Source organism: Lichenostomus cassidix, chromosome 2, assembly GCF_008360975.1.
Source record: "Lichenostomus cassidix isolate B80296 chromosome 2, HeHo_3.0, whole genome shotgun sequence".
NCBI classification, from domain to species: Eukaryota; Metazoa; Chordata; class Aves; order Passeriformes; family Meliphagidae; genus Lichenostomus; species Lichenostomus cassidix.
Genome location: NC_139482.1, coordinates 13,735,184 through 13,748,013, shown reverse-complemented (window position 1 = coordinate 13,748,013; position 12,830 = coordinate 13,735,184). Strand labels below are relative to the sequence as shown.

At 45.6% G+C, this 12,830-nt stretch overlaps 1 protein-coding gene across 7 annotated transcripts in view; it reads right to left on the bottom strand.

Moving 5' to 3' along the window:
• NRP1 (neuropilin 1) overlaps window positions 1-11,972 on the bottom strand; it is a 113,071-nt gene extending 101,099 nt beyond the window's left edge. For 3 of the 7 annotated variants that reach the window (XM_085050366.1, XM_085050373.1, XM_085050371.1), the window contains exons 1-3: window positions 11,833-11,967; window positions 11,206-11,652; window positions 7,797-7,971 (exon numbers count right to left, since the gene is read on the bottom strand). In XM_085050366.1, the coding sequence (XP_084906492.1) occupies window positions 7,797-7,971; window positions 11,206-11,272 (242 nt within the window). In that variant the 5' untranslated portion in view covers window positions 11,273-11,652; window positions 11,833-11,967. Of the gene's footprint in view, window positions 1-7,796; window positions 7,972-11,205; window positions 11,653-11,832 lie in introns of all 7 variants that reach the window. The other 4 variants (XM_085050369.1, XM_085050372.1, XM_085050367.1 and 1 more) reach the window with 3 other exon arrangements.
• Between the last annotated feature and the right edge of the window lie 858 nt (window positions 11,973-12,830).

Sequence of the window (12,830 nt, the reverse complement as noted above, 5' to 3'; positions counted from 1 at the left end):
TGTAAGAAAAAAAGACAAGAAAAAGGACTACCAGTATCTTTTTTCAAAGAACGACACGGCCCCTAACACAGGGCAGAGCTGCAAGGTCAGTCCTGCCCCACCTGCAGGGGTGTGCTCCAATCCCACTCCCACACCCCAGCTCTCGTGGGGCACAGAGCAGCCCAGAGCACAAATGTGCAACAGAGCCCAAGTGCTGAGAGTGTAGGGAAAGGATTAACCTAGGCTCTCACCCAGAGTGAGGCTCAGCCCATCCGTATTTAGGGGAGGCAAGGGACATGTGGCCACTGCAATTCCACATCAGCGTGGAAGGCAGCACACAACTGCCCAGTTTCTCCTGAACAACAGCTGGTTATTGTGCTTCTGGGATGTGCATAGTTTCTTCTGGAAGAAATCATCGCATTAAATGGTGTCTCTTCCACATGTGGAGATATTTTCTCAATGGTCCTTTTGAGCCATCTAAATTCTTCACTTTATAGCATTACGTAAAATACTTGTAATGATATTAACCTGCAAGATGAGTCTAAATACGCACAATCTGTTCCTGTTTAAATAAATTATTATAAAGTTCACACAGTTCATAACCAGCTCTGTGGATCACAGAGTTTCACAGTACCTTATGTGTGAGAAACAATCAGAAATTTGATTTCTGAGGTTACATTTTTAAAAACCTTTGATATTGCCCATGAAAATCAATTTCCTCCATGGAAGTTTAGGACTTGGGAAGGGGGTTATTCTCACATTTTTGTGAATTCCTACAGAAAAACAAATGACCTATGCTCCCAAAAAGTTGGCAGGTGACTTATTAAACTTCTCTCAAATCTCCTTCAGGAAGTTCATTAAAAGTCTATTTGGAAATGGCCAGGTGCTTGCTTCCCACAGTGCAAGAGGGAAATCTGTCACCCTGTTTAAAAAATTGTTTGGTTACTCGGGATAAAGAAATAATCATTATACCAAGCTGTGTGGTTTTATGATGGAAAACTGTGGCTTGGTGAGAAAAGTACCAAGGTCAATGCAATGAAAAAGCCACAGTGAACTCAGACATGATTTCAGAAGTCAGTGGTGGATAGAGGCCAAGAGAACAAAGTCTTTCCTGTGGTTCACTTGAAAACAGTTTTTAAGATTCTGGATAAAAATAACTCTGTAGCTTGAGAGACTTTTTAGCTTGAAAAAAATATCATTAGAAAAGATTTTTTAAATGTTTTATAAGGATTTCTAAGGCTGACAAAATTACCTTGTTTGACACTGGATCCTGTCCTAAAATACTACGGCCAAGTCAACTAACAGGAAAATAGTAGGGCTAAGCCTTTTTCATTCTTTATTCTGCCAAACCACTGCCTCTTGCAATCAGGATTGATTACAAACACCCAATTAAGAGGCATTTGGAACATGATCTGAACACTAATCCTGTCTCTTTTTCTCTTTATACCTAATTATCAGCCTTAAGATGGGTATTAGTGCTTTAATTAGTAGATTTACTTTAGGAACTTCTACATAAACTAAGAAATCTATAAAATAGACATAAATAAGCGTATATATGCACAGTCCTAAAGAGGTGCAGATAACATATGCCTATATCCAAGCAGTTTGGTGTGAGATATAAGTCTAGACATATACATGTGAGTGCATGTATATCCAGTTTTCAGACATAATTTCATTCTTTGGAAATACTACAAAAGAAAATAATTTAATTTGGTTTCACATCAGCTGTATAAAAATCTCTATATCATAATTATCAAATTATGATCCAATGTTATAGCTTGCAATAAACTATAATTAAGAAACTAATTATGGAACTAACAGAAACACATAGGTTTTTGTTTCAATTAGATTAGCACAGGAGAGGAAGGTGGAGACAAGAGCAATGTAGGGTTGACTGAAAACATATTTAGAGTTTCATGGGGCTAATTCCAATGACTCTGGGTTTCAATTTAGAAAGGACTTAGTCCTTTGTTCTGAATTTGTTTATCTCTGTCCACAGAAAGGATAAAGGATTAGGCTTAAGGGAATCCATATTTGACCCTCAAATTTTTCCTGTCTGAAGGGCATCTGGTTGTAGCACATCTAGACAGAATTCTCCTCACAGTTAACTTCAGATTAATATAAACATCTGTATATGACTGGGTTTATAGTTTTAAGGTGCTTCTGTACAGAGACTCTCCTGTGGCAGGGGATGCACCCATACACAGAGTGCAACACTGGGCTCTGCCTCCAGCCCCTCAGCCCTGAACACAGCCCAGCACAGACTCTCTAGCTATGACCAGGCAGTTTGGTCATGGATTTCCTAATACCTTTTCCTGAGAAAACTCAAACCACTGCTCTAAAAGAACAAATTGTTAAACAGTTGAACAGTAGAGACTTTCACAAGAGTTAACTGCTTGGATAAAAACCAAAGGAATCGTTTCATTACGCTGTATAATCAGAAAAACAATATAATTTCCAAATTCTTTTATCTCTTATTTAGTCCCTAAAGCACAATAAAATAACAGCTTCTTCATCTTTAGACACTTGCATCTGATATGTATGTGCAAATACATGCAGAATCTTGTGGCAAAGAGAACATTATATATACTTTCATAATGCAGAATCTTTAAGTAAAGGAAAAGTTTTTGGGGTACAACATGTATTTTCTGCTTCCCACATCCCACACAGATGGATTCCTCTCCTTGAAAGGAACCTTTCCTGCAGCCTTACAGAAGGCACCAAACAGCAGTGGTCACCAGAAGGGCTCTCTAGGTCTAGCTGAGTGATCCCCGAAAAGGCCTTTCGTGTGCTTTATATAAAGCAGAGCAATTCCCTCAAAGTGCACACAGAAACATGAGATAACATGTGCCCCCCAAATCTACTACAACAACTCATCTCAAACTAAGCCAAAACCACTTGTTTTAGGAACAGAATGAAGGATGGCCCCCTTCATCCCTTTAGTACTTCCAATTAATCTCTTGGTAACCCCAAACAGCTCTTGAGGGACAGATTTTTGAGGGAGACAAAAGGAGTAAGATGCTGCCTCTTGAGCCCAGGAATGGCCTTCCCAGTGTGTTGGTGGCCACATCCTGCTCTGGCTTTGACAGAGAGATGTCCAGGCCACTGCCCACCTCTGCCCAGGCAGTGCAGCCCACAGTGGGGTGACTCCACATGTGTGGGCTGGGTGGATTAGTTAATCAGGCTCAGAGCAAGCAGGGGAATGTGGGCATCTTTCCAGCTGCCCTCAGCAGTGAGGAGGGAGCATTCCCACCTCTCCTGGACACCTTGTCCTACTGGAATCCACTAAAAGGCCAGTGCTGATGCTTAGCTGATGGGGCCGAGCCAGTAAAACCATATTTCTGTTCAAAAGCTCAGAGGCCTTGGTTCCTTCACACCTCTCTGCTCAGCTGTGGGCAAACACAAGCCCTGCCTTCCACAGACCTGATTTAGACAAAAGCAAATGAAAGCCTAAACTATGCAGAAGTTGAATAGTTCCTAAAGGAAGGCTGAGCCATGACATAGCTTGCTCCTGTTTATTTTAGCAGGCTGAGTTTGCTATACCTACTGATTTGTAGCATAAATCCATTGACATTATTAGAAATAAAATGGATGGATGAATTTCTAACATCATTAAGGTCTATGGAAGTTATGTGGAGCTATACTTTCACTCTACAGGTCTGAATACCTGTGCTTTCTTCCTTACTCAAGGATCTGGAGGAGCCATTTTCTTCTATGTAAACAAACAGAGGTATTTTTTGCTCTGTATTCTATAACTGACTGCGATTTCTATACAGCTCTAATCTCATCTGTGTAATTAATCCCTTGTAAACGCAATATGAAGAGTAATTATCTATGACATCTCTCCTATAACATGTATGTTTCCAAAATGGGCAATTTTTCCATTCTGAGCCATTTGACAGCTTTGCTGTATATAATCCACAAGTGTTAAGCAAGGATGATATTTATTTTCTACATCCATAAATGATGGCCTTTAAAACAATAGCACTGTGTGGCATATCTATGAAAACCTTGTAAAACAATACAGTCAGGTCTGGCAACAAACTTAATAATTTGTCAGTAAGGAAACCACTATTGGGCTTTCCCTACCCAACCCTCCACCTTTCTTAAGCCCTTTTCTTCTGAAGCTTCACATTCATTTTCTTAATGTTTTTAACCTAGTGTCTGTGAAATTTTTATTGCTCCCTAGATAATGACATCTGATCTGAATGTAACCACACACCTCTTTGCTCAGCAACATTTGTCACAAACCATTATAAATTATCATGCTGATAGTGTGCATTGCTGGGAAACCGGAAAAGTTCCATAAATTCAAAGTACTGTATCAGTGACATTCTTGTTTATTATCTAGGTATAAAGTTTTACTAGATTCAAGAGGGCTACATTTACACAGTAGGATACTTCAGCAACACGAGACTTGTACAGCTTGCACTAAGTGCTGAAAAGCATTTACCACATGCAACAAACACTGGAGCATTTTAACTAATATGTGGCCATATGTTTTGTCTCTTCTATTCTGACTCCAGAAATGCATGCTTATTATTGGAACTTGCTTGAGAAAAGGCAAAATGGCAAACTAAAACCACTTTTCTCTTAAAGTGCAACCATAATTTCTGTTTCTTGGCATCCTGAAGAGGAGGCATAACACTCATTAGAGTTAAATGTTAAAAAGAGACTGTGTATTTTTTCATTATATACGTCCCTGATAACAATCTGTGGTCGACATGTTTGTGTACTTCCTGTCGAAACCCAGTATTTCCATAATGCTGGTACACTAGTTCTGTCTAGAAGATTTTTTTATTAGATGAACCTAGCTTGTGTGAACATATTTTTAATTATTTGCGTATCTTTATTCTTCAAAACTGTGAAAGTTGAGTCCTTTGGAATGTCTCCAGAGAAAAAGGAATTTTCACCATGTTTACTTGAAATTTAAAACAACTCAAATGGTTCTGATTGTCAGAAAAACATACATATATGAATTTTATTAGCAGTCATTTGAGGAATACTTATTCATTAAAGCATAGCATAATAAGTAGGTAAATCAAGGGCATATTCTTAAATTAATTCCAAACCCTAACATACAAAGAGACTAAGTGGGAACAGTTTCAGTACAGCTAATGCTTAAATGTGCTGCTTTTGATTCTCCTCAGAGAATCAACCTTTCACCAGTTTTACATTTCAATACATCTAGCCCTCTATATACAGCAATATTTTTTGAAGTTAGGTAAAGTCTCCTGATTTTCTTGCTGGCACTGTGGCACAAGGTAACCTTTCCAAAGTCACAGCGTTTCCCTTCCTGGGCTCAGGGGGTTCTTGTTATTAAAGCTGTTTTCAATGCTAACTAAGGTCCAAGATGCAATGAACAGCATTATAAAGAGGATTTTGGGAGCTAGGCCAGCAAGCTAATCTTCTCTAGTCTACTCTAATTGTATGGGACATTTTTTGTTCCCAGACATGAATTCCCTTATCTCTCGTTTTCTATCTGCATTTCATATTTAAGTGGTTATTAATTTCCAGTGCTAAACCTTTCAATAAACTAGAGTGTAACCTAAATTACACATTTCTAGATTGCAGCTTGAGTTTCTAATAAGCTAAGCATATTAGCAAAACAAGATGTACTTAGCTGGAAAACCAAAAAATCTTGTGATAGGTTTATTGCATTAACCACCCATTGTATTCAATATTCAGTACAAGGAATGTGAATTTTGCAAGTAGATGCTGAAATTTCAGTCCATGGAGACTGTTGACAAATTCCTGTTGCTGAAATAATTTTCTGTTGTTCTGGCCCTAAGTTTGGTTTTTTGGGTTTTTTTTTTTTTGGTTTTTCCACAAACTCAATCCCTCTCAAGTTAAAAAGAGCAATTTTCAATATAAATGAAGTAGCAGAGTAATTTAGCATAGCCTAGAAAATTAGCGTTTCAGCACAGACAAAATAATGGTAAAGTCATCACCATCACACACTGCAAAGACAATGCAAACAACCCTGTGGAGAGACTTCCTTCCACCCACTACCATCTCATTACTGCTTTGGGCTCGGTTTCAAGGCAAGAAATAATGCAGGGGGGAGAGTGGACAATGAACACTGAGAAGGAAGCAACAGAGGGAGGGAGTCAATCCTTTCCCTGGACCCAGTTCAGCTCAGTCTAGCACTGTTTAGCACAACACTGTGCCACAAAGATTACTTGTTCTTCAAATAATTGTATGCTGTACACCATTCTACTGCTGCCAAAGACCATGTTGGTTTTACAGAGTTGGAAAAACATGCATTCTAGCAAGGAAGAAAAAGGATTTGACACTGAAATATGCTTGATTTAATTTCCTAATTTCTATCTGAGAGACAAAGAGTGACAAATGTTTTAAAGCATTAGCAGCGTTCCACAGAATGAAAGCAAAACCTGTACCAAGAAGACACAGGGAAGTGAATCATTGCCTGAGTACAAGACATTAAAAATTAAAGAATGGGAAGTCAGCGTGTGAACATATGGTGTGAATACGAGCTGCAGCTCCAACGCCACAGTAAAAACTCATTTTCGCAAAGAGTCAGTTTAGTTTTATGAGCATAGGGTTTTCCTGCATTATCACTCAGCTATGGCACTGGAATGCTGATCTATAAGTGGTTATAAAATCGACAAAAAAGCAACTAAGCACCACACTGCATAATTTAAAAACTTCATTTTAAGAGAAAACACTAATTATGATCTAAGTAATCAATTTATTAAATAATAGGACAAAGACACGCATGGTAAAAAATCAAGTGTTTGAGTACAGTTGCTCTCTTTCATTAAGTCCAACACTCTAATCTCATGGTCTATCACAACCACTCCTGATGAGCTGAGCATCACTTCATAGGACCAAATCCTGAACACTCCCATGAAACGCCAAACACCACTGGCTATTGAGTTTAATCTTTCTGACATGTAGAGAAAATCTTGACTGGTAGCATTAATGAACAGCAACTCTCTTGCAGTTATCAGAAGAGGATAAAAAATTATGATACACAAGAAATACTTAAATAGCTATGATACTCCAGAAATACTTAAGTAATGAATCACTAAAATATTTTCTTCATGAAACAAGCAGACCGAATTCAGAGGGCATGTTGAAGAGGGTAATGATCTGACCATGTGTTGCCTTGTGCAAGCTGTGAGATTTACAGATTTGGGGAAAAGTGGAGAACAGCTTCTGGGAGGTTCTGATTCCCTTTCTTACTTTCTGAACAGGCGGTCAAAGGGAATGCGAGGACAGGGGATAAAGGGAGCCTCAGCTCCCTCCTTCTCAAGGCACCACGGGAGAGGAGGAGGAAGGGAAAAAAGAGCTACTGGCTATAAATCAGCAGCAAAGGGAGAAAGAAGGAAATATGACTATCAGTCCTCCAGCCCACTGCCCCTTGAAGGGTGAGAGTAAATGCCAGGCTAACCCTGCGTTAAGAAGATTTGGCAATTTATAAATGGCCTGTCTCTTCCACGGGCTGTTTGTAGTCGTGGGGGCACAAAAGGAGAAGGAACTCCTTTTTCAAACTCAAACAAGAGACTTACAAAAGCAAGCTGGCCAACAAACGGTGCCTCACCACAACCTCACCCCCACTCCGCGCAGCACCACCGCCACCCTCCCGCCGCGCACCGGGCGGGCGCAGCTCAGACGCAGCCGGCAAGCCTCCGAAAGCTGTAAAGACGCTTTTAACACTCACAAACACACACCCCCAGCCCCGACTCGCCCCCGGCCCGCAGGGCGCTGCGCAGGGCGGCCGCGGAGCTGCCCGCGGTGTCCGGCAGGTGTCGCCGTGGCGCTCCGCAGCGCTCGCTCGCGGTGTCACTCACTTGCAGTCGCGATCCTCCAGGTCGAAGTGCGGGTTGAAGTTGATCATGATGCGCTGGTAGGGCTCCGGCGCCTGGATCAGCCACTCGCACTTCTGGCTCGGGTGGTAAGACTGCGGGTAGCCGGGAGACGTCAGGTACCCGGGGCTTAAAATTTTGATGGTGTCGCCACACTTATCTGCGGGGGAAGCAAACGCATGGGTTGGTCTCAGTGCCCCCGGCGAGCACCTGGGCGCAGCCCGCAGCAGCGGACCCAGCCGACTGCCGTGGGAATGCCGCGGGGCCGCAGCCTTCTTCAGGCAAACTTATGCTGCAGCCTTCTGCTTCTGAAGGCATCTCTGCTACTTTCTATCCAAGGGAAGAGGACTCCCTTCCCGTCGCCATCCTTAAATCTGGTGGCTGGACTGGCAGCAGGTAGCAGAAGGACCCCATTTCCAAACAGTATCCTTTTAAAAAGCCCTCCACTCCAACAGTGCCTCTCACAGTGTTAAAACCTTGCACCCTCATTAGCAGTGTTGAATGTTGGCTTAGAAGGGTACCTGGGACACAATTAACTCCAAAAACTATAATCTTCTTAAGTATGAAGTTTTAAGAAAAGCTGGGAGGAGATGTCAAGGGATGCCATTTGACCCCCTGCCCTGCTATGGGATAAGCCTGGTCTGTGTCACTGACCACTGGGATCCAAACTCATTCGCAGGAGACCCTCCCTTTGTTTTATCAGTCCATAAATCTAGGCAGGTTGAAACTATCTGTGCTCTTCAAACCCAGGGTAGCAGGGAACAAAGTAGGTCTAGTGAAGCAGAAATCATCCGCTATTTATTCTTTCAAGGAAGTTTGTTCATGCTTGGAGACTGCATCAAAGTAATGGAGCAGAACAACATCCCTTCCTCTTCCCTTCATTCCTTCCTCCTCAAACAACAACAAAGATTTATTTCTAACAGCAAAATAGTTGCAAAAGTTTCTAGAATCGCAAAGTCTGACTGCAAAATGTGGTGTTCTGTATCTTGCTCCTTTGGTCAGTATTGTCAGGGTTGTGTTTTAAGGTTTATAGGAAAAATAAAAAGGGACAAAAAAATCCAACCTACACAGTCACTAATTTCACTGTCCAGTGCAGGTTTGTGTTATCACTACTTTTACTACTATGGCTTTCTGTAGACCTTCAGGGAGGAAAAACTTTCTCCACACATTGTTTAATTTTGAGCGATAAAACACGAAGTAAACTATGGACAGGAAGAATGTCCCCCCTAAAAAGCAAGACTATATATCACTCCATCTCAGTAATGGTATACACAGGCTGCAGTACTCTATCCAATACATTCCCTGTGAAAGCAAGATGGCAATCCTTGCTCTCAGCATGAATTTATAAATATACAGGATTTTATTGTAGGAAAAACAGGTCAAATGGAAACGAATGAGGAAGCGCACATCAAAAATGCATAAAGCAACACTCTTTATAGAAATTATTTGCCATAAATTAAGAGGGAAGGGGTTGATAGGTACTCAGATGTATGGTAAGAACCCAGATACTGCTAAGCACATTGCTGGGAAAGGCTATCTTATTATATTTCCTCTGTGCCTTTGCAAAACAGGCTGTTTTCCTCTGACCAGAACAAAAGGCACTGGAGCTCAAAGCTCAAAAGCTGTCACTGGTGATCTTGCTAATCCGCTGTCTGGGGCTCTCAGGGAATCTTGCCTTTTCCTCCCTGTGTAAGCACACTCAGAAAGTGATCTTGTCTCATTAAGCCCACTCCAGCCCTGCAAACAACATGGCAGAGTCTGGCATCTGTTAAATGCCTGAAATAAAGCAGTGCTGCTTCTAGTCACTTGACAGAGTCACTTCAGAGGACGCTGAGGTGGACTCACTACCACCAGCGCTCCTTAATCTGCGACTTCTGGGAAAGTGACAGTGTAATAAGATAATGCGGTCTGCTAGACTCCTTGGCTCTGTGCAATCTCTCTCACACTTGATTAGGAAGAGCAGTTTCTAATGACTTTGGGCCATTAGTTCCAAATAAGGTTAATGAATTAATTTAGTGGACACTAATACTGCATGTAGGTGAAGGCGGCATTAGTAGGTCTGGTAGGTTATAGAGGAGGTTAATGGCCTTGGTGACTCCAGTAGGACCACCACATTAACCACTCGTGGTGGAGGCTTCTGCCCAGCAACCCGCTCTTTTAACAGGGAGAAATGTTCAACAGGAGCATGGGGGTGGCCCCCTTCTGTCCCTCAGAGGTACAGGATGGCAGTGTGGGTTTATGTGGGAGGCAGCTGCCCACACCCCTCAGCTGGGCTGTGGGGATGAGTGAAGTGCAGCTCTTGGAGCATCCCCACACCACGCTTGGTGCACCCCCCAGCACCTCTGCTCCTGTGCCACAGCACTAGAGGAGGAAGATCACCCTGATTAAACTAAGCAGCCTCCTCAAAACATACTGGGAAAGAGATTAACTTCCATCATAAAACATGCGATTTTAATTCTCCTGTTTGACACTCCACTTGCAGTCCCTTATTAAAACAATATACCAGTGTAAGTGTGTGGTGCTCTCTTCTTTTAATTACTTTGATTGAAAACCCAGTCAGGCAAAAGTAAATATTTGATAATTAGTTAATAATAATTGCTCGGGATTTGTCAGGAAAGGAAGACTTGCACGAGCTGTTTCATGTACAAGACCAAAACGTCAAGCAGTCCCACAATTAGACCATCTTTAAAAATGTATCATGCAGTGAAATATTCACAGTGCCCTGGCATTGTTCGGGGAAGGAGGAGCACGCTGCTTTTAATTAGTTGTGTTTTCAAGGGCTGCCTGACAGTAAACTAGCTGCATCACTCATTTGTAATGGGATTTCTCCTCTTGGAAGGGAGTCTTGAGCCTTCACAGAGAAGCTTACCTCCCCTCTTGGCACAGTGTAAGTTGCACGTAAACTGCAGACTTGGGAAAGGGGTACTCTAGAGAGCTCTCTGTGTGAAGACTACTCACAGGTACACGCACAGCTAGTAGGAGGCATGATCTAAAATTTTACGCCTTGGAAAACAGCAAGGGCGGGCGGGGAAGAGAGCCTTCCCTTTAAAGTATTCATTATCTTCCAGATATCGAAGGAGAGACATTTAATTGCCTATGGGACGGGACATTATTAAGATAATTGGCTGTCTTGATCTAGCGAGAATGAGCAGCCCGCTTCATACAACAATCCGAAAGAGCAGAAAATAAAGTCGGAAGGCAATATCAGGGCGGGCGATCCTCAGGCGAGGACTGCGCCGCATCCCTCCTCCGGCAGAAAGTTCCACCCAGCCGGGTTTGTGTCGGTGCCGGTCCCACGGCCCGCCGGGCCCCATCGCCCGCCCCCGCGCCGGCACCCCGCAGCCCGGCCCCGCCGCTGCCCAAGCTGACACCCGACGTCCCCCGTGACACTCACCGCTCCGCAGAGCCCGGGCGAGGGTGAAGGTGAGGGCTGCACAGTGCAGGAAAAGTCCCCAATCCATTTTCCCTTCCGACAGCAGGGAAAGGAGGAAAAAAAATAAAAATGCTCTCCACGCACAACTCTTCCTTAAATCCTCCAGCCGGAGTGAGGAGCAGAAAGCACGGTCCGCAGGGGCAGTCCCGGGGGCAGAAGGAGGTTGGCTTCTCTCTGTGCCTCAAGCCGCCCGCATCCTGTCATTTAGCTCCGGCTCCTTCTCCCGTTCCCCACACTTGTTCCTTCTCCAGGCGCCGCTGCCCCTGCCATTCCCAGTGAGACTAGAAAGCCAAATGAAAACGAGGGAAAAAAATAACAAAAACAAAACCCAACAAACACACAAACAAGACAGACAAAAATCCTGGCGGCTGCCGGCACCTCGGGAGCGCTCTGCTGGGCGGGAGTGCTCTGCGGAGGGGAGATAAGGAAGGGAAAGCGGCCGTGAGCGAGGACCAGCCGGGCGCCGGAGTTTGGCAAACTGCGTCCCCCCTGCCTGCCCCGCTCTCCCGCGGCCGCGGCTCCCGCGGGGCTGGAGCCCCGGAGCCCCGGGGCGGCGGTGCCCGGCGCTGCCCGGTGCCCCGCACTCACCTGCCCCGGCGGGAGGCGAGCGAGCGCGCTGCCGCCGCAGGGACTCCCGGCCGGCCGGGGAAGTGGGAAGCGCCCGGGCGGCTCCTGCTCGCAGCCTGAGGAAGAGGAGCGCAACTCAGCGGCAATAAGAGAGGCCGAGGAGCCGCCGTCTCCCAAGCCCCAGTCCCCTCCCCCTCCCCGCCCTCCTCCTTCTCCTCCTCCTCCTCCTCAGCCCCCCAAGACATAGGCAGCGCGGAAGAAGGAACGAACAAACAAACACGGCAATTCCCAGCTCTGGCAGTCAGCCGAGGCGGGGTCTGGCGAGGGGGAACGCGAGGGGCAGAGGGGGGCGAGAGGCGGCGGCTCCCGCCACGGCAGGTAGAGCCGATCGGGGCGGCGGCACCACCTGCGCCCTCCGCCCCGCGGCTCCTGCGCGGCCCCGCGCAGCCCTGCCCGGCCCTGCCGCGCCGTGTCCTGCCGTGCCCTGCCCTGCCGTGCCCTGCCCGGCCGCCCCCGTCGCCCCGGCCCACACGCGGAAACGCACACACACCCGCATCCCTGCGCACCTCCCGGCTGGCTGGCCTCCCGTGCCCCGCGGGAGCCCTGCCCCGTCCTTCCCGGGCCATCGCCTCTGCCACCTTTCCCTCCTCCGCCACCTTTCCCCCCTCCCAACTCTCTTTTTGTTTCATGCGGGAGCGCAGCCAAGCCTCCGTCCCCACGCGTGTCCCTCGGAGTCCTTGCCGTTCCCCAGTGGGACACCACCGTCCCCTCTCGTCCTAGGGGAGGCTGGTTGTGCTGATATGGGGTGAGCCGAGAGGACTCTACCCCCCCGTGAGAGTCCCCCAGGTGTGAGGCTCATCTGGCCGCTGCCCTCTTGTCCACTTTGCATATCCGCATCTCGCAGGGAGGCCTGCCTGCATTCCCTCCCTTCCGACCCTCTCCCCACCTCCCTTCTCACCCTCTCTGGCTGTCATTCCCTTCTCACTCAGCTTCTGTTGCAGCTTTGCCCCCCTCAGTCT